Genomic DNA, 26856 nt, shown 5'->3' with positions numbered 1-26856 from the left:
CGTGTGACAAGGGTGTTTTTTCTTTCGTTATTATCTTGCAACTTCGACGACTAATTGAGCTCAAATTTTTACAGGCTTGTTATGTTATGCATATGTTGAGATACACCAAGTGAGAAGACTGGTCTTTGACAATAACCAATAGTGTCCAGTGTCTTTAATTTCAGCATAGTTGTGAAGATGTACAAATCGCACTTCTTGGACTGGCCAGGGTCCCTTGTTAAATCTTCTCAAATTTGCTATACTTCATCATTGCTGTCCTTTTTCACGAAGTGTAATTTCTCAACCATGCTAAAATGAAGCATGGGGCCCTTGCTAAATGTTTTGTCGTGTGAAAAGGGTTTTAGAATATTTTAAAGGAATTCTTAATTAACCATGGGCCAATGTCACAAAGAGTTGATGAGCGATCAATCTTAATTGCTTAGCAAAGTGTGACTTCATACTATTAAAAATCGCTGGTGATATTGGAAGGCAACCTAAGATGAATCGTATTGTATGCTTTGTGTAATCTAGCCCAGGCTTATGTCTGTACAACTTATATCTGTAAAACTTGCAATTTGTGATCATGACAAACTTGGCTTTTTATTGGGTTTTTTTTGTCATTTTTCGGCAATTGGCCTAAGCGGCCCCGATTTAAACGTTGCGTTGTTCTGTTTTGCGCGAAATTGAAAGCTCCTTAGTTTCACTTTATGTAAGAAGGTGTTCATTTGCGTCATGCGATTAAAAAAATATAGCTATTCAAATTAAACAATCCAGGGTCTAGCAGCGTTGAAATTAACAGCAACTTTTCGACGAAGTTGTGGCTGTACGCTGGTAAATCAAATGATGTTCTTGCATGGCCTAAAATGTAAAATGCCTATATAAGTACATTGAGTATAAATGCCATAGGCCTACAAACTCTATTGACGAAAGGGACCTTCAACAACCTATAGGCTATTAAACTACGGACCTGTACAAGCTTGAGTTAGATCAAGTCTAGAAAGGTTTGACTTGCAAGCGTTTTCTCAAATTATCGACCAATCATCGTTCAGCAACGTCGTTACTTTGCATTTTATGGAGAGAGAAAAACGCATCAGTGGCGGCCGAATCATCCACTGTCTTGCACTCACAATGAATGCATTTGGCTCAAACCTTGCGATCGTATTACAACCTCGGAAACACTTCATTTACGCTTTTGCTTTTCCACTAAAGCTTTAGCCTTGACTTACAAACTAGACAGGTAAACCGTGTACTAATATGCATTTAGAATGGCCTCGATCTTTTTGCAATCTTACTGTTTTGCAAGTCAATAACACACACCTGTCTTTATTGACTTTTTGATTATCAGCTTAAACCTCCTCTGTGAACTACTCTAAACTCTTCGATAGAGTAACCGCAATTTAAAAAGAAAATGGCCAAAAGAAAAGTCTGTCCCGAGCCAGTATGGCTCATCGGTCCGGTGTTTATATCCGGTTTCCTTGGCATCAAACGACAGAGAATATTTTTACTTCCCCCCCCCCCCCTGGAGAGGCAGTCCATCGCAGGTTACTCCCCATTTCTGGACGGTTCCTAGTTTTTTCCTTGGTAGAGAGAAGCAATCATGATAAAGTGCCTTGCTCAAGAACAAAAGTGTTGCGACAGACCAGGTCGGGATTCGAACACACATTCTGTAAATAACAGAGCTTGAGTCCACTTTCCAAGGCCGGTCTTCCAGGAAACCCACTTTTGACAATCATCAAAAAACCTCCTCATAACTCATTATTCTTCAAGAAAAGACATTGTAAAAACTAAAACAAATAATGCTTGAATCGTTTCTCAGATTCAAGCGTTTGGGGTTTAAACAAAATAGTCAAAAAAATTGTCCAAACCATATTACTTTGAAAGTAGTCCTTTGAAATGTATACTATCAACAGCTGCAGTGCTTCTCGCCAACTTATACTTGTCAGAGCAACCGGGCAATCTCGGTGGTCTAGCTGGTAAGACACTGCTCTAGAATTGTAAAGGTTGTGGGTTCGGATCCAAGTAATTATGCCTGTGGTTTGTTTCCACAGAACTCGGGAAAGTACTGAGTATACAGTGCCAACACACATAATCGACATTACTATTTATGGTCATTAATTTTTGAGTACTTGCCAATGACCCTACGTTGAAAATAAACCGTATAGTTGTAGATAATCACTGATACTTCCCCCCCCCCCCCCTAAGATCAAGTTGTTATTAAATTTTGTGTGACTGATAACAGGGTCACCCTACAATGTTAAGTATGCAGTGTACCCTCAAGACTTATCCCCCTCACCGGTCTGTCATCACAAGCTTCTTAAAGATTAGTCCCAAGAAAACTTTACAATTATGTGGCATTGAGTGATTGTGGATTAGCTTCTTCCGCAATACGGACGAACGTTACCCTAGTTTCTAGCGGTTGCATCCTCACCAATGATGTCATCATTAAGAAGATAAAGTACCTTTGAGCAGTGAGGGGGAATGTTGCTTAGCAAATTTGCTGAGCATTTGTTGGTATATCATATCATGAACAATACGTTCAAGTTAACTTAATAATACATAAGAAAATAGAGTAAGCTGTTGCAAACAAATCTACTCCAAACAAATGGACCGATGACATAAATGCAACAAAAATAGTTAAGGATCGAAACGTCAGGCCATTAACTATTGTTTGCATTAATAATAAATAATAACATAAACTTGTAAAGCACCATCTACCTTTAAGACTGAACTTATTCCAAGGCTTAGAAAACAACAAAGAAACAAAGAGAGTAACAACAAATGTATTACAAATGATGTAGCTTAGAAAGAAATAAGATCACATTGAATAAAACAGATTTACATAAACGCGTTGGCAAAATAGAACCCTGTTTCGGTTAATTATGATTCTTTACTTTATTGTAAATTTTTGCTTAATCTGAAACGGCAGGTCATGTTAAGGAATTACAGCAGAGAGCAAGAAATTAGTTGGAAGTTCCTGTGAAGTATTTTTTTGCAAGAACTTTCCCCAGCACTCTTGAATTAAACGCGGTTGACATACGTCAATCATCTTTAGATTCTTCGTACATTTCTCATTGTCGTGAGACAGACATCATGTCGGGCATTTTTTGTTTTCCTTTCTTATTTTCTTCTTACATCGCCGTTTCTTTTCATTAGGAGGTAGCCTTGATTATACGTGTCATTGATATTTGAAAAGACCAGAGTAGACAGGGAACACAAATTAATAACACAAAAACTTACCAATGTTTTTCCATCTTTAGATGCTTTTGCGGTCATGCCAATCCCCGTTGGTTGCAATATGAAGGATTTGTTTATTTGGCCCAGCATCCCATCAAAGTTAACTGGCTCAATAAGAGGGGCTAGTACCGTAAAATACGAGTTAAAGTTGAGCCCATTGTTCGAGGCACGTGATGACATCATTCTCATGACTGTATCTCCAAGTTGAAGAATCACTAACTGTCGATTAAACATTATATGAAACGGAAACGCAGCACAGAAGACGGATACGGTGATCTTAGAGTCTATATGTTTCGACGAGAGCATCCTGTCCATTGTTCCATTTTGGAGGTGTTTGGTACCGTTCTTCTGGTCTTCCAACAGGGGTTGAATCCCGTAGACGCAATGGTCGCAACCGTGGCCTCGTTGTTTTACGAGTTCAACTTCAACGAATGTATTAAAGAGCAGGATTGAGGCCATACGAATCTGTCCCAACATGCTTAGCTCCAGGCTATGGCTGCTGGTGTAGTAGTGTAATAACAATTTACCATCCGCTTCGATTGAACATCGATAGGAAGGAGTTTGCCCCTTTAAGACAAAATGACGGGAAAATATCAGCACAATCAAAATAGACACATCATATAAGACCTGGGATCAATTTCACAAAGATAGTCATTACATAGGACTCGTCCTAAAAGACTTTAAAGCTATAGTCCTAACGTTAGGGCGAGTAACTTGTCCGAGTCAAACTCGTCCTATCTCGAGACTAGAAATAACTCTGTTGTTTGTGAACCCCACCCATAGACATGTTTAGTAGAGTGACATGGGGGCTTTCCACAGATGTTGTCTATGATCCATTTTCTTTAATATTTCCTGTTCAAAACATTGTACCCCACAGTGTCAAAACACCCCACAAGTACAGTTCCTACCTAACATCACCAAACAACGTCTATCTTAAAAGCAACAAACCAACTACACTTGAAAAAAAGTACAACTTCTAAGACCGTTCTGTTACTAAAGCAGATAATTGTGAATCAAAGCTTTAACATTAATTCATTGAAAGACTCTGGTTATAATTGTCTTCTGTGTGTCTTTCAAAATCTCTTGTTAAATACAAATTTAATAAAAAACAGTTTAAGGGGACGCCAGTCTCGCGTGATCTTGTCAGACTTTTCTAGTCACGTCTTAAGATGATTTAAACCATCTCGTCTCTCCACTCAACCTGAAGTTGACGGATTTGGTTCTCTGTGCCTCCATCGTTCTGAATGGATGACAACTGCTCTGAATGCCACATGGGTCATGCACTTCTATTGGCAAACTCAATGAACCCGCATCATCAATTCCATCCATGGCATACTGCCACTCAAGTTGCCTGTGTCTTTTATTTACAGGGAACTTTCTTGTTGTAATCTTTTTATTTTGTTTATAAAGCGCATTGAGACGGTTCTTCTACATTGCGTTAAAGAACTTGTTAAAATTACTTGTGGTGTGTCGCAGCCGAGCGGATAAGAGGACCGGACTCACGATCTGAGCCCAATTTCATAGAGCTGCTAAGCACAACAAATTTGCTGAGCATGAACAATCTTCCTTGATGAAATCAGGATTACTAACCAAATTTTCATTTGTTGCATATTGCTTGTTACTGATTTCGGCTGTTTTTTTGCTTATCCTGAAAACCACGTGGAAAATTGGTTGGTAATCCTGTTTTTATCAAGGCAAAAATTTCATGCTAAGCAAATGTTGGTGTTGAGCAGATCTATGAAATTGGCCCCTGATGTTTCTGTTCAGCAAAGTGTGGGTTTGAGTCCCGGTCGTGACATTGGTGTCCTAAAAAGCCAGACACTCAACCATTATGAATGTGTCCTTCGGATGGGACGTTAGGCCATTGGTTCCATGTTTTAACGCACGTAAAAGATCAGTCTTAAAAAGAGAATGAGTTCCTCCCAGTTTTCCTGGTCTGATTAATAGCTGTAAATTGCGCCTAAGCACCTTGTAAAACACTTCATGGTTCTATGTGAAGAAAATGGTTCAAGATCCATAGACCTTACAGGAGAACACTGAATGTTGAATTTCACTATTGAGTGGCGGAAATGAGCGCTTTATAAAAAGCCACTATTATGACTCAATTTGAAATGTCTTTTTTTTTATAAATATAACAACGAAATAAAGTAAAAATGCATTGTGTAGATTGATTACATACCTGTAACTGTTCTTCATTGATAACTCCTTGACCTAAAATATGTTCATAAAACCCGTCAATGTTGCCGTAGAATTCCGCCAAAGTTCCACCTAAAGCTCCAACGACAGCCCCGTACCGCTCGAAACAAAGACAGAAAAACTCCTCACCATAACTGTCCATCAATTTCCGGTATTCTAAACCTATAGCAAATCAAAGAAACATATCATGGTTTAAATGTACTGGAAACTATTGGTTATTTCTAAAACTAAATTTCAGCATAAAAACTTACTTGGTAGCGAGCAGTGGAGAGCTGTTAAATGCATAAGACATTGCGAGAAACGTAATTTTTGAGAAAGTTAAATGTTTCACACAATGATAGAAAAGATGCGGGCCTTTTTTATAGGCATCTCAAAGCAAACAAATTTGTGCAACAAGGGTATTCTCTTGAAATTTCGATGACCATTTGAGTCCAACTTTTCACAGATTTGGTATGTAATGCATAAGGTGGGATACACCAAGTGAGAAAACTGGTCTTTGAAAATTACCAAGTCTCTATTGCCTGTAATTACTTTGTTCATTTTTGTATTTCAGTTTCCAAGCACCTGTTAATTTGTATTGATTTCACAAAGAGAAAGATGAACAGTCAGTGAACTTCAAGAAGACTAGTTTTATGATTGACACATTTATGATTCCTGAAGCACATTTTGCTAAAGCAGCTGCTGACGACTCAGACACGAGAGGTTGACATTACCCTTAGCTCTTAAAAACAATTCTAAGTGATAAATGTTTGTCAGGTTCCTGTAGGCAAGAGTGATAACTGTCAATGTGTCACCAAAAAAGATACCAGACTTTTGCCCTCCTGGCCTCGGTCTGGATACGTTGACTTTGATCATTTGAAAGGCAATATAGCCATTTAGTCGATTACCCTTGCCCGTTGGCACTGTGCCGAGAAATCAAAAGCAAACTTCTGACACACTTTGTCCTTGTGGATGAAACACAAGATACCCCCACCTTCAACACAGGTGTTTCGTATTGACCCACCAACCTCCTTTAGCCCATGCTTCATCCAATCATGTTACAGTTTTTCGATATTTTACATTTCGTCCTGGAAATATTGCTGTTTTAATTAAAATGACGATGGATATTGTGTCCTTGAGCATTTTATACCATCGATCACAAACGGGAGGAGCTTTAATAAGCCATGCATTTTCATGACCCCTTTCCTTTGAAGTTGTACAAAGAAGTTCTGAAGAATTAAATCTAATCGTTCTGATTTGTAGTACCCTTCGGGCTTTCTTTTCTGAATAAGGGTATGGTCGTTCAGACAAATTAAACAATAATTAAGATTCATTTTTTTAATATTTTAGACCCTCTGGGTTACTTTATTGTAAAAACATGTTTTCTAGACAAGAGACGTAAATAGACAAATCCTTGAAATATTTAGTATGCGTACATTAAAGGCTTACAGCTGGGTTAGAAACATGCAGTCATTTACATCTTTAAATTTCACCCGAAACTTCTTGGGTTATTCATTACAACTTTATATTGTTAAGCAATTTTTGCTCTTCATTCATTTATTGCAGACCTTTCTCGCTTTACAGAGCCACTTCACAGGAAGCTCATGTAGACTTGTAAGCCCTGTGCACACCCAATTCACGGATCTGGTAAGTGGCGTACTTCCATTGTTCTATTTCCCCCCTTTTCTGAAGAAATTCTCTGTGGGGTAGCCTACCACTAGAACAACAACATCTTGTGGTGTGGCATTGTTCTTGTGTTAAAAGTACCCCGTAAGTTGGCATGTGTGTAAGATCGCCAAAGTTCGTTTCAGATTGATGCTTACCCCGGGGTTTTACTTCACTGAATCCTCCTCCCAAGCAGGGGTAGCCAAAAGGAAATATCAATTTCCCAGGGGTTTGCCAGGGTTAGCAGTTCTAGTGTGAAAAGGTCGATCACGTTTGTTTGAATTATTTCTCAGTGTGAATGGGGCATAAGTTAGCACAAAATACAACCTTAATGTCACCTTCAATAATAGAAAGAAACTATAAATAAATAGTAAGCTTGCAGGTATAACCCTGTGTAAATCTCTGTTGTGGGAGTGTTGCAGAGCAGATGTGGTCTCGACGTTTTAGACAGTATACTCTGCTTGTCTTCAGAGCTGCAAACAATACTGACCTTCAATGATTTGTAATTCTATCACGACAAAGTCCGGTTCATACTTCCTGTGAATGCGACGAATTTTTGACGTCACAGCCCTGCTTTCCCTGCGAATGTTTCGCAGGAGTTGAGCACATTTCAACTTATGTGCGTTCTTCGTTGCAAATTGGTGACGTCAAAACTCGTATCGCATTTGCAATCGCAGGAAGTATATGAACCGGGCTTAAATCCTGAATGTTGCATATACACGAAGTCAAAAAAAAAAAACACTTACTGCTTTTAATCATTAACAACAAGCCTGATTAAAATAGCCTTGCCCAAGAACCCCACTAATTGCATTGTACTTTATGCTTGCGTATATCTGCACTAATACCGAGCTCAAGTTAATCGTTTCGGGTCTGAGTTGCTTCTGCTGTAGAACACAATCATCAATATTACAAAAAATTGTAATTAATAATTTAGATGACTAGACACATTTATTGCGATGTCTGTTGGGGACATCTCATGGAGGTCTAGATCGTAAAGGCAGATAATATTAGGTTCTGTCTTTGAGTGGTTGCAGATTCTCTCTTGATTAAAACCCAAGGCTAGATGTGAGGTGGAGCTCTAATTCAATTCGGACTATTTCGCATTTTGTGATTAACTTTTTTAGGAATTGTGTAGATACGAGTTTGGAGATGCTGAAATTACTTAGAAAGAAATGAGAAAAATCTACTTTTCCCCAATAGAGACCAATCCACTGTTATTTTAGATGTACGTGATACGTCGAAGCGTTATAAGCTACACAAATGTATTTAAGGAAGAACCAACAAGTCTTTGAAATCAAACAGTGGAAATGTCAATGCGTATGTATAGACGATGTAACCTGTGACGTCAAATGTATACAAACAAATCATCAAACATTATTCTTTATTTGCTATGACACATCGCGTTGCTTGTTGCTCAATGCAGAGGAAAATGTTCATATACTACTTCACTGACTTCCACTGCCGTTTTTCAAAACACCCCAATGAGTTGAACTTCTTTGCTCAAGTAGTCTTCGCGCTCCGTGCGCCTTCAAGTTTCAATAGAAATGTCTGATTTAAGACGTCTTAGTTTAGAGACGTCTTAAGATTAGGGTCCCAAACTCAATACACATTGCTCCCTCATCCGGTCACGTTTCCCACGTCCTTGATGCTCCATCTGAGGAATTGTTTCGATCGAAAAGAGAAAATGACTGAGGAAAGAGAAAATCATTTTCAGTCAAGCCTGGGCGTTTAATTGAATTCTGAAAGTCGCTGCTTTTCTTTATCCCCATGGCGTTATAAAAAGAGAGAGATAATGCTCTTAGTCTTATGTTCATTATCGTGTCCTTATGTCGGGGTAGTATTGATTGAGAAGTGGGATAATAAGAGTCAGTGTCTTAAAGGAACCGGACACATTTGGTAATTGTCAAAGACCAGTCTACTCACGATCCAGACGTATGCATAAAATAACAAATCTGTGAAAATTTTAACTCGATTGGTCATCGAAGTGTTGCATGAGAATAATGAAAGAAAAAACACCCTTAATGCACAAGTGTGTGCTTTCAGATTACTAAAAAGGCTTCAGCCTGAAGTCTTTTTAGTATTTGAGTAAGAAATTAACTCTTTCTCTAAAACTACACTACTTCAGAGGGAGCCGTTTCTCACAATGGTTTAAATTATCAACAGCTCTCTTGCTCGTAACTAAATACGTTTTTATGCTAACAATTATCATTAGTGTTCATTGCCTTTAAAAAAGGTCTTCTTTTCTCGGTCATCTATATCAAACACCGTGGTAGATGACTTGACACCCCGTAGTGTAAATTGTGACACCTTACAATTCCAGGTGTAGGTGTTGTGTTAAGGTAGTTGAGCCTTTCCCCATCACACATTGTTTTACATAATAACTATTATCGTCACTATGCCACGATATAACTTGGATTCTAAATGTCTTGAAAGGAGGTTACAAAAAAAACTTGAAGAGTAAAATGTTGCTGTATATGTCTAGCTGATACATTACAGATACGTAAGAATGGCCAGCAGGAGATTTATTGGGTTTACTTTTAGTATGAAATGCATGCCATTATCTCCACCGAAAACCAGTTTCCACGGTGACACTCTGACCACAAATCAACAAATTATGCAAAGGCATGTTATTACTTCAGCAGTCTAAAAAGCAATAGCCTAATGGTGTGGACAAACCAATCTACATTGAGTCCATATACAGCTTGAGTGTTTCAAACTAACTCGAGAATCAAATGCAAACGCATTCATGTTGAACGCGTGCCTCCCCGCACGGAAAGAAAAGACACTTTAAACTTTCCCGCGTTTTTTTTTTAGTTTTTTTTTTAGAGCTTTGCTCGTGAGATGATTTCGCCTTTCACCGGTGCAGTTTAACCGTCCTGTCACGCGTGCAACCGAAAGATGATAAACCATAGATAGGGCGTTGAAGCTCATGCAACAAAGTCTGTCAGGCAATATTGAAATCATCACCCTCTGGCATTTTATCACTTGAATGAAAACTATTCAATGGGCTAATGGCAAACAAAGTGGATTTTACCATAGGGCATGCCGGTATGTTCCGGGTTTGGGGCAGACTAAATGAAGTGTGCTAACTCGATCGAATGCAGGAAAACCCCATCGTATAAAAGGAGAGATTCCGATAACTGTTCGGGTTACGATTCCATCGGTCCTGGTTTTAAATCATATTAACATACATTCCTCGATCGATACTAAGAACGTGGTAAGGCTTGGGTTTACAACAACCGTACATAGCACACATAGAGATACGGACACGAGTTTATTTTAAATGCAAAGAATCCGTAGGCTACAATTTCTCCTCGCTTTGACGTCACTAGATGCTAGAAATGCTCGAGTTATGATTTATACAATGAAAAGGGAAGATGAGATTTGCAGGTCTCCACTGGCGTTGTCTAATTCGATCAAATTGATATGTCCGCCCCTTTTTCGCGGGATTTTTTTTAACGATTTGAGGTCAGATTTCAGAGTGATCTATATTTTCCGATTCTCCTGGGATGGGGTTCGGAGCTAAACTGCACGCTTTCCAAGAGATATTCATAAGGGTCACTTAGAAGTATTACTTTTTTTCATACATGTTTCTCATCCGGATTTCAAAGAAATATTTCTGATCTCATTCTGAAAAGAGTTGAAGTATTTGGAAGTTCCAAATGTTTAGGTGTAACGCAACGGTAGGGGATGGTTTCTATGTTTCCATCTCGTTTAGTAAAGATGAATGCCTCAGAGGAAGACTCTGCTGGGATCGAAACGTCAAGCCATTTATTACTTATTTAGTTTATACCATAGTTCATTTTGAACAGCTTAATATATTGACCTAAAGACGAATGTGTGAGGTACAGAGTTTCGTTGAGCGCAGTAAGATAGTTTGTTTTATTTAAATCACGAGAAAATTTATGACTCTTGTTTTTCGTTATACCAGAAAGGAAGTTTGAGCAAAATAATGATTTTCAAAGATGTCCAGAGCGAACTAGTCCTCAAAATTTTTATAAAAACAAAGTTATCAAATGAGTTTGATATATGAGGTCATTCTTTGAAAGAGTCACAATATTTACTGGTCGCTATAGTCACGAGTAATTGACCTTGATATCTTCACGATGTCTGCCCTGAGCATCTTTGTACTAAAAAAATACCAACAAATCTTAGATGTTATAAAATCTCCTTCGCTCGTGCCATCTCAGTGGTGATACATTCCGTACGTTCTTTGGGAACTCTACGAGAAGTCTTCCCCACACCGCGTAGGCGCCAAATTATACGGGGCTATGCGACACCATGCTGCCCACGGCTGGTCTTACGCGTTGTAAAACTGACAACACGGATTCATGCGTATTTTTTTTGGTAGAGACCAACGACTGAGTGGCAAAGACCAACGCTGGTTGGCATACGAATTCAAAACTCTGTCCGACTACAGTGTGTGTGTGTTTCTTTAAAGGCAGTGGACACCTTCGGTCGTTGTCAAAGACCGGTATTCTCACTTGGTGTGTTGCAACATTTGCATAAAATAACAAGTCTGTGACAATTTTGACTCAATTGGTCATCGAAGTATTCAAAGCTATACAGTGTGTTTCTTTAAAAGGCACTGGACACCTTTGGTGATTGTCAAAGACCGGTATTTTCACTTGGTGTATCGCAACAAATACATAGAAAAACAAATCTATGTAAATTTGGACACAATTTGAAGTTGCAAGAGAATACTGAAAGAAGAAAAAAACCCATTGTTGCAGACCATTGTTGCACAAATAAAAGGCTTCAGGCCTGAAGGCTTTTAATATTTGAGTGAGAATTTACCTCTTTCTCAGAAACTACGTCACTTCGAAGGGAGCCGTTTCTAACAATGATGTATACAATCAACAGCTCTCCGTTTCTCCGTTCAAGTAATTTTGTTTTTTGCTAACACTTATTTTGAGTAATTTTCAATAGTGTCAAGTGCCGTTAATGGTGTAATGTAATGTATACCACGCCACAAATGTTCAACTGTTGATGAATTCAAATGGCATCTTTCATGTCAAGTTGAACTCGCGCAATAACAATAGCATCTGCAATGTCAAAACCTTTCTTTAAAAACGCGTTGAAAGTAGATGCCCGTGTTACACAACATTGTGTCACGTTGTGTTAAAAAGAGAAACCAAAATATTGGAAGTAGTTTATTGTAGTTTGAAAAGTTTCTCACAATGTGTTATACTATCAAACCTCTCCCCATTACTTGTAACCAAGTAAAGTTTTATGCTAATAAATATTTTGAGTAATTACCAAAAGTGTCCACTGCCTTTAACTCAGTTTAACATACTTAACATTTTGCCATAAGAAACACTGTTTTTTAATAGACAATTTTATCCCCGGGGTAAACCAACAAAATAAATAAATTAAAAAAATAACATGCACACTACCACAAATATCTCAAGAAAGTTGAGAGGTAAATCTTTAAGATGTTGGTCTCTCACCTAACATTGAAGCTGCTCTATGAGCCATCTTGCAAACATAACCTTCATCAAATGGTTCATACTCTTCCTCATCATCACCTACTAAGAAGTCGTGTAATCCTAAGGATCTTCTGTAAAGAGAAACCAATTCAAATCAGTTATAAGTAGGATTTGAAACTGTGCATGGTGGAAATACGATATAGAAAGGTTTAAGGTAACACCACTTAATGACATTCTCTCATGAGTTGGGGTGGTTCTGAAAAGAAACCGTTGGATTCAACTCGACGTTTCGATCAGTATGCTCTTTCTCCTGAAGACGATCAGAGCATACTGATCGAAACGTCGAGTTGAAACCAACGGTTTCTTTTCAGAACCACCCCAACTCATAAGAGATAGTCATTACATGATGTTACCGCAAACCTTTCTATATCAAATCAGTTATAGAATGAAAAGGGTCTTTATCATTTCTGGTAATGACTCTAAAAATAAGTTATGGTGATAATAGTGGCCTCTTATTCGTCACTCGGTGACGCTCAAGGCGCTCCAACATTTAATAAATAATAATAATAATAAAACACAGCATTTGTAAGGCGCACTTTCTCTGAAAAAAAACATTCAAAGGCGCCGGTCCAGGTCAATAAAAGAAAATCTCTGATGTGTTCAAAGGCCAGTCTGAAAAGATGTGTTTTAAGGGAGTTTTGGAAGTGAGAAATGTCATGTGTATCTCTTAGACTTTGAGGCAGAGAGTTCCAGAGGCGGGGGGCAAGATTAGTATTTTTTGCAAGACTTATGCTGGACTACGTTTGAATTATGAGACATATTCCTTTTATAAAGAACCGTGTAATGGTTTACAAGGTGCTGTGTTCAGCAGATTTGGTTAGCATAGAATGCGAAATGAGGAAAACGTTCCACTTCGAAGTACTGTGGTTTGGGGAAATTATATCACTTTGATTTGACCCGGATCCAGGTCACAGGGCCATGACTTATTTCTTGGTCATTATGACTTTGATTATGTGTCAAAATGATCCCGAAACTTTGTCTCTTAACAGTTATTGACGCAAGATCCAAGGCAACAATTTATTCACCAGTTAAACAGTTAAGTTTTTAGTGCAAGGTCCTTTTTTTCTTTCTTCTTCTTCTCCTTCGTCTTCCTCCTCTTTTTCTGATTTTTGCAAAGGTCTGTCATAACTTCAGGTTTTGGTCTAAAGTTATTAAGACGACACACTGCAAAAAAAATGGGGTGTTAAATTGACACCATGGTTGTTGTTAAACTATAGATACCAACAAAAGAATACAAAGTTACACTATTGGTTATTCAAATAGCACAAACTTCTTTGAAAACAATTACATGTGTGTTATTTGTTAACACCCTATGATGTTAATTTCGACTCTCTGTTCAGTATATATTGTTACAACCCACACGGTGTCAATGTTAACACACCAGTTGTTGCAGTGCATGGTGTTAAAACATTCTTCATAAGAAGGAGAAAAAAAACACCATTATTGACAAATGATTTGAACTTACACTAATGCATCGGTGTCCGGTCTACCTTGTGTACATACCACTCGCCGTAATGTTTGGCGGACAAGGGACATCTGCAAAACAAACAAAAAAATAACCAACCGATTACATTTTCTCCTCCCACCATTATTTAGATTGATTTTTACAGTAAATTGAAGACAACCTTGAAGCAGTATGGGGAAACACTTAAATTCAGCCTCAGAGAAATAATTGTGGTCTGGCCTCGATGTTGATGTTTCTTAGCATCCCTTGATCTTGTTATGGGAATGATGTGACATTCTGGCCCTAGAAGGAAACACCTTTGGATCAAAATGAATTTGTAAATCAATCGATGTTTAAAGGGAGGGTACACGTTTGGTAATTGTCAAAGACCAGTCTTCTCACTTGGTGTGTCCCATCATAACCATAAAATAACAAGCCTGTGAAAATTTAGGGTCGTTGGTCATCGAAGTTGCGAGAAAATGATGGGAAAAAAAACACCCTTGTTGGACGAATTTGTGTGCTTTCAGATAAGAATTAGTGAGAAATTACCTCTTTCTCAAAAACTACGTTACTTCAGAGGGAGTCGTTTCTCACAATGTTTTATACTATCAACAGCTCCCCAATGCTCGTTACCAAGTAAGGTTTTACGTGTACCTTCCCTTTAAAGGCACTGGACAATATTGGTAATTACTCAAAACAATCATTAGCATAAACCCTTACTTGGTAACGAGTAATGGGGAGTTGTTGGAAGTATAAAACATTGTGATAAATGATTTGAGATCTCGAAATCAAGCATCTGAAAGCTCTTAACTTTGTGTGGAAAGGGTGTTTTTTCTTTCATTACTACCGCGCAACTTCGACGACCGATTGAGCTCAAATTTCCACAGGTTTGTTATTGTATGTGTATGTTGAGAAACACCAAGTGAGAAGACTGGTATTTGACAATTACCAATAGTGTCCACTGTCTTTAAAATGAAAGTCAAAGGTCAAGTCTCGAGCTGGTCACTATGTACCCATAATGCCACGATTGTACTGTAATATGTTTTAACTACAGGTTGAGTACATCATTAACAAAAAGTACTCTTCCAAATTTAAAAACCTTACTTGACTGGAAGTACACATTATTCTTAAGTATCCACAGTGAAATCGCAACCATTTTGGTCGGCCCACCATTGTTGGAAATGTGTGACTTCTAATACAACAAGGTCTGTCTGATTGACAGGTTGCAATCGTCATCATTTTCTAAATAAGAAATCAATCCCAAACGCCTCGACAAACAAACAAACAAACAAACAAACAAACAAAAATCACCAATTACGTCATTTCCCCTTATAAAAAGACAAGATTTGACTCAAATGCTGGTACTTGCATTTGAAACAACCCGTGTACAGTTATATTACAGAAGACTGTGGTCAATATTTGTTGCAGTGTGTTGTTAACAAGACAATGTGTTTGTTTTTTATATTATGTTCTTCATTGGTTGTTGAATTAGTTTGTGTTTGTTTAAAGGCGCTGGACACTATCTGTCATTACTCAAAATAATGGTTAGCATAAAACTGACTTGGTAACAAGCGATGGAGAGCTGGTGATATAAAGTATTTTGAGAAGCAGCTACCTCTGAAGTATAAAAATATTTTTTAGAAGAACGTAATTTCTCACTCAAATATTAAAAAGCTTCAACTGAAGCCTTTTGTTATGCATCTGAAAGCAAACGAAGTTGTGCAATACTGGTGTTTTTCATTCACTATTCTCTTACAGCTTTGATGACCAATTTAGCCCAAAGTTCCCTTTTTTATGCATATTTCGGGAAACGCCAAATGAGAATACTGGTCTTTGACAATTACCAAACATGTCCGGTTTCTTTACCCCAGTTGTCGTCTAAGCACTGACTCATTTCAACTAATAGTAAAGCAGTATAGCTCGTCTGGGCACCGACTTATTTTAACAAATAGTAGGATTTTAATCAAAACCAGAATGCGCCATAAGATAAAAAGTGCGTTAGGATCGATAAAAAACAATTGGTAGGCTGCGAATACGACACGAAGAAAGACTACAGAGAGGGTTGCATTCCACCATGACAATATTGCCAGGTTCCCTAAGCGCTTTATATTATAACTGAGATAATGCAAACAATGGGCCAGCCTAATTTATTTTTCGATTGTTAATATCGAGAGTCGATAGTTGTGCTTCTTAAAAACTTCTGTATATTTGTGGACTGAAACCACAGTCTAAAGAATAATCAAGATCAACTTTAGCACTTAGTGTTAGACTCTGTGTTACAAAGACCATTTTGATTGTGAAAATCAAGAAAACGACTAATGATATTGTCTAAAATTCCTACCCTTTGTCAAACCCATCATTCAATTATTTCTGCAGTACATGTAACTAGAACATGAGTTAAAATCCAACCATTAACTACAAAGTATCCAATGTTGATCTTACTTGAAAATCATTAGACGGAAGATCCATGAGCGATGAAAAATAAGCTAAACGATCAGAACATTTCTTTTGAAGAATGTCTCCTAAAACAAAAGGTCATATTGATCAGAAGGCCCCTTTTGAGCGTACAAATTGAAAGTGGTCCTAAAGAAGACTGTTGTTTTAAAAGTATAGTTTTTAATTTTGCGGCACAGAACGCAGCCTTTCAGCCATTGGACACTTTCGGTACAGAAACACAAAAAATACCAGATTTACTTACAGGGTTTACAGAAGGTAATGGTGAAAAAGACTTCTCTTGAAATATTATTCCATGAAATGCTTTACTTTTTGAGGAAACATTAAAACAATATCAATTCTTGATATCGATAATTACGGATTTATTTTAAACACAATGTCATTACACGGCGAAACGTGCGGAAACAAGGGTGGGGTTTCCCGTTATTTTCTCCCGACTCCGATGACCGATTTAGCCTAAATTTTCACAGGTTTTTTATTTTATATGTAAGTTGTGATACACGAAGTGTGGGCCTTGGACAAAACTGTTTACCGAAAGTGTCCAATGGCTTTAATGATGGGATGTCACACAAAAAAAACTTCTAAACATTTCTTCACTCTGCAAATACTGAAACTAAAAAGAAATGCTCTTGAAAAAAAACTTTTCTGAAATTCAATTTAAAGATTAATAAATACAATTTCATTTATTGCATTGTACCTGTCTAACTTAAGCCGCCCCACTTTGCAATTAAAGTGACTATAGGCCTAAGTGCATAACAAAATTCTCTGTTCTTCTTCTTCGTCATTGCATGAGTAACTGACCTAACTGCATTAAAATTAAAATTAATATTAGCCTTGAATAATATAAAGGTGCTCATTTCAACGGTTCTTTTCAATAATTTAAGTTCTCCCAGGGCAGATGTTTATTTGAATTTAAATCAGACATGGCATCGTTACATGAAGCGAACCATTCACACGAAATGATGTGAAAAGTGCTTTCATCTTTCACATCATCAGATGAGGGAGGTCCATCTAGATTTTGGTAAGAAAGCTTCTGTAATATATAGACATGGTGCGCATGACGTCATTTGAGTTTGGCGCCCTCGCTTAGAGGTCAAAAGGTCAGTTGCTCGTTTGCCGATACTGTGCGCCGCGAGTTACACACCTGTGCATTTTCCCTTTGTTTCATCATTGGTTTAAATCTAAGATGGCGGCTGTATGACGTCAATGTATAAGGTCTTTAAGATTGAGCTGTTAAAAAGACTATAATGAAGAACATTTCGGATGTGGTGATTATATCGAACACAATTTATGAATTTTAAAGACATTTTTGGTATTTACACACAACATATATTGTTCAAAAACACTTATTTGGTAACGAGCAAAGGAGAGCTACTTTGATGAAAAGGTAATTTCTCCCTGAAACATTTAAAAAGACTTTGACAATCAATTTTGAGCCAACATTTCCACAAATGTGTATTTTTATGCATTGTGTTGAGATACACGATAGTGTCTTTAATAGTAAACTTAAAATGGGTCTTGTATCTAAAACATAAAGAGTGGGGCTAAGGGGTAAACCACGTAGCATTTAACAAATTTTCCAGTTTCTTAAAGAAATAATGTCTGAAGATGTTATATTCGTATTGGATGATGACATTGTACCGAGTGCAACACCGAGTGTGATTAATTATAGTACAGACACACAATATTGAAGTTTCCTGCCCAATTCTTGGTTTGAAAAACCAAACTTGGCAAATCCTTCTTCAGCGACAAATTCTTTTAAGTTGGTGATTTTCTCGGTGAACTACATTTTAACTGTAACTATCTCCATGCTCAATAATGGTGTCTGTAGAGCCTTGGTCTTTGGTGGCCCGTATCATTTTCTTTATACGTAATTGTGTGTTAATAATATCGCCAGCCTTAGGGAAAAAACCAATTAAGGTTTAGAAGTAATGGAGGTTTCGTCCCTTCATCAAGCTATTGGGTATTGGTATTACTGACTGAATCCTTTCCTACCCCTCGCTGATTGTGATGAGTCAGTGAGGGAGTTGTAGCTTCTTCTATTTTTTCCCATTTTAACGGTCAGTTTTCCTTTGGGACCAGATTCCCCATTCGCCTGACCGGCCACTTGATTCTAATGAATTAACACCCTGCATTTGAGTCGGATAAGGAAAAGAAAAACCACCTGACCCATGTGACGTTTGCAGCTCAGGCAAACCGTGAACAAATCTGAGGAGGGGAGAGATCTTTTGAAACTTGACGGTGAATTTGCCGGTGTGTAATCTAATTTGACGAGCGTTACTTACGGTTCGGATCCAGAGATATTCCTTAAGGAGGGAGAAACGCTAAGGGTTTTGACAGGCTAGGGGCCTTTAGCAGTGATAAGAACAAGTGGCAAGTTTTACTGGAGGGGGTACAAGGCTTTGTAAATTGACAGATAGTGTACTTATCTGTAACTGAATTTGCAACCGGGGTCTTGTTGCCGGCCACGATAGCTTTTAACCAAAGAAAGTAATTCTTAGCTTGACGTTTGTATAGGAAGTGTTTGGTCATGTGGTGTTTTTATTATCAGAAAATGATATCAGAAGAGTGGGGAAATCAATTAACCGGAACAGTCAGTCACAATATATCATGGAGGTCAATGTTTACCGTAAAATCTATAATTATCAATTTAATTGTGTGCGTTGGAGTAGACATGAAAGTTATTATTATTTATAAATTTAATCACTTAATCAACCTTTTACTTTTTTTAGTTGGACAAATCATAAAGGAGGAGACTTGGTTTAAAATAAAACATGATAATGTTTGACTGTTTAATGGTGCGTATTGGAGTAGACATAAATGCTCAGTCTTTATTTATAAATATTGTAAATCAATAAACCTTTGATTTTTTTTTTAATGGACAAATCTTCAAGGAAAACATTCTGATAATGTTTGAATGTTTATTGGTGTGCATTGAAATAGACATAAAAGCTTATTTATTTATAAATATTGTAAATTAATCAACCTTTGATTTTTTTGAGATGCACAAATCTTAAAGGGGGAGACTCGGTAACACAAAACATTCTGATAATGTTTGACTGTTTATTTGTGTGCATTTGAGTAGACATAAAAGCTCTGCCTTTTAACTGTAAATGTAATCAATTTATTAATCTTTGAATTTTGAGATAGACAAATCTTAAAGCAAGAGACTTAGTAAAAGCAAACATTCTGATAATGTATGACTGTTTAACGGTGTGCATTGGAGTTGATGAAAAAGCCCAGTCTTTATTTTAAAATGATGTAAATTCACCAACCTTTCATTTTTCGAGATGGACAAATCTTAGAGTAAGAGACTTGTTCTAAAAACATTCTTATTATGTTTGACCGTTTAATGGTGTGCATTTGAGCAGACATAAGTATAATCAATTAATGAACCCTAGATTTTTGAGATGGACAAATCTTAAAGGAAGAAACTTGGTGAATAAAACAACCATTCTGATAGTGTATGGCTGCTCGTGCGTTTTATAAACAGTCAGCATCTACCGTTTCTGCCATGCGAGTTATGCACTCTTATACTGCAGCTATAATCGTATCAATGAAACGCACAGGCAGGGATCATGTTCAAACGGTATCTTTTCCATCTTGCTCTTTTGTCGAAAAGATTCGCCCTAGACGAAATTCAATGCACAATTGTTGACTTCCCGCACTAAGAACTTTGCATAGCCCAGATATGCAGTCATCAAGAAAGATGCGCCATTATAATACGGGACAAGACGGGCTCGTATGACGTATGCTATATAACAGTAGGGCTTAACATGTGATTTGAACAAGAAGTACGCAGCCCTGCCCAAGTTATCTGAAACTCTACCCCGCCTTAAATCGAACGCTGATTCAAGATTCAGAAAGATACCCCAACAATTCCCTCCGAAATGTGATACCCGGGAAAACGATAGACGAGCTGTGCTTTACGGTGTTTCTTTTTGTCCCTGCTAGCTGTTTTTTTTCTTTTTCTTTTCTTTTTCGGAAATATATTATAGCATTTGGGAACTGTGGATCATCGCGCCACACACCCACAGAACTCGAGAAAGTCAAGATTTATGTCAACAATGCGTTTTCAAGAAATGTTTGTAGAACGTAGGTTTGCAGTTTTGCTGGCTGTTAAAACATGACATTTCCAACGTATTCTTGAACGGTATCTGTTTTGGTTGTTTCCAGTCAACTGAACCATCTTTTCTTTTCACTAAGCCTCAATAACAATGCGTGTTTTCGCTGTTTGTGTTTAAATTTAACTGACCGTTAAACTCTGTTGAGTGACAGCCGGGGAACAAAATCAATATAAATCGCAAGAAAAAAATTGTCTTGGTTTTTTGTAACATTGAAATTAATATCCACCGCCAACACACACAAAGGAACGAATACCTCAGAAGACTGATCAAGGTTTCCAGGGTTTAAAAAACTGTTTGAGTCAATAAATAGAGCATGGGAAAGATGCTGACCAACAAGCAAAAACATCTATGCCAACATTTCAAGAACGTGGGCAGTGAATTAAAACGCAGTTCTGAATTCCCCAGTTTCTTAAGGATAGCTGTACCTTTCAGCCCGGTATCAGAGTTCCCTTTCACCCAAGATTCCTGTGTCACAAATATATCTGACAGAATACATCATTATAAAGCATTCAAAACTCGGCAAGCAATTTCCAGCGGCCCTAAGAAAAAAACCTCCCCGATTCCATGCCTCTCCCTTGAGATGAGGCATCAACATTCATAAACTCCTGTCAGTGCTCCTTTATAAGTTGCTTGGTTTTTGATAAACCCAACCTATATAACCCATCTCTTATAAAACCCAACATAGTTTAATAGTAGTTTCAATATGTTTTTTTTTTCAGAACTGAGGGGACTCCCGAACAATCCGATAAATCTACTCCGCGGTAGTAGAATATATAGCAAGGCAGTTCTCTTAAGAACAAACTCTACCTGGCAAGTAGATACACACATGGTGTTACTGCAAACCAAATATTATGATACCTCACCATGCAATGTCTCAAATCCTAAATATGCTTTTACTTTGACATTGAATCAAATACTGCAAATGAGGATTGTATCCAACAATATGTATAAATCCAGCTCAAATAATATATATCTATATAATTGCCTCTGACGAAGGTCCGGTTTGGATCAAAAGCTGAGGCCCGAAAGGCACTCTCCCCTATTAATTTTATTATAATTATATATCCGTTTAATGCTTTGCTCCTCTAATAAATACAAATTTAATATGTTTATGTTCGTAATTGATTTTGCCTCTGACGAATGTCCGTTTTGGATCTAAAGCTATTGGCCATCCCTACTAGTTTTAAACACTGCAGAACAAAATATGCTATTCATTAATTGACCATTAATAGTTGCATCATGATGCAACTTGCTCTCTAATCCTACCCTTTCATATTTCCCCGCATTGTTATCGAACAATGCATTTACCACTTTTATGGTCCAGAGTAATCCATCCTTTCGTTTACTCCTATTGGCTCATATTCACCAATTGTTTCTGAAATAGAAACTTTGATTGGCTGTAATTTTCCCGCTTCTTTCTGGACCCTTCCTTAATCCATTTCCCCTCTTTTTTCTATAAATGGATATGTATTTGTTTGTACTTGTTTATGCCTCTGAAGAAGGTCCGATTTGGATCACAGCTAAGGCCATCTACCCTACTCATTATACATAAATATAATAATAACATTTCTGTTTCATCTTAACTCGTTTTTTTTTTCTTCTCAACCCACCAATTCCACACTGCCACTTCTTTCTGTAGTCACGTGATCTTTAATTTTGTCTTAACTTGTAGCCAAAATGCAGCCCTCGATCAATGGTTTAATTTAACTGAAAGGAGAGAAGAAGAAGCTGTTTCAACAAGGTCATCCCATGGGGAATTAAGTGTGCATGCATTAAGGGGGTCCACCGTTGATATCTTTAGTAAAACCAACTCTATTTGAATCTTGGTACCCCCAGTTCACACCATTTATGTTTCTTAGATATTCCCCGCACAATCACATTACGTCGCAGGTGTTACATGTGCTTTAGCAACATGCCGGCGATGTTCCTTTAGATCAGATGGACTATTTTTTGTTTAGGGAGTAAACGGATAAAATAACACTTGGTGGAGATAGTGTTTGAAGCTTTGCATTGTGTGGAGAATAAAAGCAACTATAAATATAAATGAGAATAGTAAACTTGCGGGTACAACCATGGGTAAAATCTCTTTTGAAGGAGTGGTGGCTCTGAAAAGAGTCGGTTTGGTCTCGACGTTTCGAACAGTATGCTCTACTCTTCTCCTGAAGACGAGCAGAGTATACTGTTCGAAACGTCGAGACCAAACCGACTCTTTTCAGAGCCACCACTCCTTCAAAAGAGTTTTTACCCATTGTTGTACCCGCAAGTTTACTATTTATATTTGTATTTATAGTTGCTCTTACTTGGTGAAGATAAGGAAAAAGCTTTTGGGAAAAGTTTAATTTATAGTGTTTAAAGGTATCTGGCGTGCGCAATGCTGTTGGCTCCGTTTGAATGTAGGCCGGTTGCGATCATTCTCCGTTGGATAAACTTTCTTTGCCCATCGAAATTTGTGAAATACAAGAGTGATGAATGAAGCTGAAACACTTAATGCAAGGTTTTTTACACAAGATTCTGTGTTTGTTTTGTGTGTTTTGTTTCCTTCTTTCTTCTCCATGATCTTTGAGATCCAGTTCCAGTCATTCACATTTTGCGGGGGAGTGTATACCGTTAAATGTACAGTCAACTCGGTCCCCAGTCAATACCCGCCAATAAACCAATCTTGGGAATACAATTAAAAGGTATACGGTATTTAAGTGTTTGCTTATTCAGGGAAGACTGTAAGAAAATTGAATGACGTCATCGTGATTACGTCAACAGGCCTTCAACAGGAGACTGTATATTGACTGACCGTCACGTGGTAATCTTCTGTTACAAATATAAACGCTGATTGGTTTAACGGTCTTATGGTGATCCCAAGCTCCCCTCGTGTAATTCAATTTTAGAAATCGATTCAATTATGAAATCAGTAATCCTTGAGATGTCCTTTTGTTCGACAGTTTTCTGTTTCTCTGTTTGTTTGGAAGTCCACTCTTGATGATTACACTCGGCGATTCCTATCTCCAATTTGGCGCAATTTCTTTGAGATAATTTGTCCATTTCCCGCCGTCACCGTAGTGGGGGATAATCAGAACTTACGTCGAACCCTGAATGATGAACCAACGTGCGTTCACCAGCAGGAATGCAACGCATCAACCAATCACAGGACGACCTTAACTTATCTATCGACCTAGAAGCTCTTACAGATATATTTGGCGGGAAGTTATATTTTTGGCGCGAAGTTATTGCCTGATGATTTCCAGTAATAATAAAGTGCTGAGCGATATTTTTAGTCAGTCGGTGTCAAGTTATAATGCCCTTAATATCGTTGGGTGGTAATTAAGGAGCCCCAATTCCAGTGAACCTACATCTGAAATATTGCATTAGAACGAGAGAAATGATTCAAGACTCTAAAGGAGTAAGATAAAATCCTGAAGGGAGAATTTGATTAATGTTCAGCTGGGAAAATATAAGTTTCTCCTCTCGGCATTTGACTGGCAGTAACTTCTCCTTGAATAGCTAAAACAGCTTGCCTACTATCAACAACCATTTAGTGATTTCTTTATAATACCCTTAAAGCGATCGTGACAAAAGTGATCACAAAACCAAAAAGGAAAAAAATGGATTGACACAAGACAGTCCCGTGAGATTTGTTGGGGAAAAAATACAACCGGTTAAAAAGCAAATACCTAATCAAGTTATGCCCAACCAATAACAGTACGCTAAAAAATATATAAGTGTAACTGTGTGCAGGTATGGCCCTCTCAATCTCGCGAGAGGGAAGGGGCGTGGGGGTAAAGAAGATGGGGGGGTGTCGATGCAAAAAAACAAAACAAGTGTAATCCCCTCTCGTTAAAGACATCAGTTCTCTGCTGGTCACATTTAGTTTAATGCAGTCTTAACTTGTTATGGCGCACTTTCTTGTCAATGTATCCAAAAATCTGTATCCAATCACGACAATGTAAACTTAGTATAATTTTGGTTGATAACCTATTTCTGTTAAGCAATTCTTGTACTTAGCAGGCTTTATGGAATTGGGTCCAGTACATCATTGACCAATAACCGATCTGGTTGGTTGTGTTATCAATCTTGCTTATTCCTTCCATAAGCTTAAAATGCACATAGTAACTTAAACTAACACGAAAGAATCTGTACCCCCACAAACAGCACAACTTGACACATACAGGTCTTTTTACAGTTCTGTTACTTTTCACACCCTACTGTCACTAGCAAATTTTGGTGGACTCTGACCATCCACTTTGTTTGCTTCCTGTCAATTTCAGACACTTCAGTCCCTGTGACCACAGCTATATATGCAAACCCCAGACCTCACCCGCCAATCACAGACATTTTATTTTTACAGTTCCTGACCATTACCACGGCGACGTAGCTTTAATCATACCCCGTTAACTTTACTGGTCGCAAAAAAACTCCCCAATCTTTAAATCGGTTATCACAATATTCGCTGATATTGCTACGCCACACGTTATAATACGATTTGGTTCGTCTAGTTTGGCGGGTAAGTGACGATCGGTGTGATACCTCCTCCAGATTGAATTGCTAGTCGGCTGAATTCCTACTCTGGCTGCCAGCTGTAGCTTTCCTTCCCCTGATGGGCAACACACAATGTGTAAGATCGATGGAACAGCCCAAAGTGCTTCGAACTTGACTACAGACGACATCGACCTTATCTTCTTGGGTATAGTGAAGACTCTTGAAGACTATCATCAAGAGCTCCTATAAGAAGGGTCTAGATTGCCTTCTGGTTATGTTGTTGTTGTTGTTGTTGTTGATGTTTTTAATTATGCTTTTGTTGATGTTGATGTTGTCGTTGTTGTTGTTGTCGTTGTTGTTGCTGATGTTGTTTTTATTGTTTTTGCTACTGCTGCTATATACTGCTGTTGCTTTTTATTAATTGCAGTGCCCGCATAACACCTTATATTTAAGAATGGGGATTTATTGAAACCGTTTTGCTACCTGAAAGTATTAACAAAACCAATGTCGTCCTAAGAAAATATTAAACAACAATATGAAATCCTCGACTTGCTTCAATACAGGTTTCTCACATTATTACTAATCTTTCATAAACAACAACAACAACAACAACAGTTACAGCAGCAGCAACAACAACAACAACAACAACAACATAAACAACAACATAGCAACGTCAAAACAACAGCGATAAAAACAACACCAAAGTTAACAACAACAACAACATCAAAGACAAAAACAGCGCCAAGGTTAACAACAACAGCAACGATAACAACAACAACAAAAACAACAACGACAAAAACAGTAACAACAACGCCAAGTTACCAACTCTTTGGTGAACATAACTAGAACCACCGGAGCTGACCTCAGCTATACATGCTTCTGTTTATACTATTGGTAAAGAATAAGTCAAACCTATTAACCCGTAGATATCATCTTTATCCCATGTCTCATTCACCTTTTCGCAAACGGCGCAAGCGCAAACTTTTAATGGGGTGCATGCCGGTCTAGCTAGCGATCAAACTTGACCGCTAGATATACCAGCATGCACCTCATTCACCGCTTCAAGCGCGCGTCTTGAGTATTTCGCGATAAGGTATAGTAAACCACAAACCACTAGGTTCAAATGTACCAAATAATTTTAATATTTACCCATTAGAGACACGTAAACATTTGTTGACGAAACTCATTTATTTTTATTTTTCACAGGGCGTTACATACAATGAACGTCAGCAATGGCGTCAAATTCTTGGGAACGTAAAGAGCAAGTCACTTTCCTCCGCCATGTTAAAGAGAGGTGTCTCACCCAATTAAATAAGGTAGGACATTGTTTCTATTTAAACCTAAAATCGGTTCGTTTAAAGGCATTGGACACTATTGGTGTTACTCAAAATAAATGTTAGCATAAAAGCTTACTTGCTAACAAGCAATGGAGAGCTGTTGGTAGTATAAAAAAGACATTGCGAGAAACGGCTACTCTGTAGTAACGTATTTTTTGAGAAAGAAGTAATTTCTCACCAAAATATTTGAATTGAATTGAATCGAATTCAGCTGAAAGCACACAACTTTTTGCGGCAGGGTGTTTTTTTTCTTCCATTACTCTTTTGCCACTTCGGTGACCAATTGAGTTCAAGATTTCACAGGTTTTGCTATTTTACGCTTATGTTGGGATACACTAAGTGAAAAAAATGGTCTTTGACAATTTACAAGTGGTGTCCGGTGTCTTTAAGATGTACCACTTTAAGAATCGCCACTAAGACGTAAACATAGTCACGTGTTGAGATGAGAGGATTCACTTTGGCACTTTCCTTTTTAAGGATGT

At 37.8% G+C, this 26856-nt stretch overlaps 1 protein-coding gene across 1 annotated transcript in view; it reads right to left on the bottom strand.

The window, feature by feature from the left end:
• The window catches only part of LOC117294011 (guanylate cyclase soluble subunit alpha-2-like), a 74466-nt gene that overhangs the window by 22273 nt on the left and 25337 nt on the right, over nucleotides 1-26856 (bottom strand). The window contains exons 2-5 of the mRNA XM_033776527.1: nucleotides 14008-14078; nucleotides 12504-12613; nucleotides 5393-5571; nucleotides 3217-3780 (exon numbers count right to left, since the gene is read on the bottom strand). Coding sequence (XP_033632418.1) covers nucleotides 3217-3780; nucleotides 5393-5571; nucleotides 12504-12613; nucleotides 14008-14078 — 924 coding nt within the window. The remainder of the gene's footprint in view (nucleotides 1-3216; nucleotides 3781-5392; nucleotides 5572-12503; nucleotides 12614-14007; nucleotides 14079-26856) is intronic.

Source organism: Asterias rubens, chromosome 8, assembly GCF_902459465.1.
Source record: "Asterias rubens chromosome 8, eAstRub1.3, whole genome shotgun sequence".
NCBI lineage: Eukaryota > Metazoa > Echinodermata > Asteroidea > Forcipulatida > Asteriidae > Asterias > Asterias rubens.
This window is presented reverse-complemented; position numbering and strand designations above follow the sequence as displayed.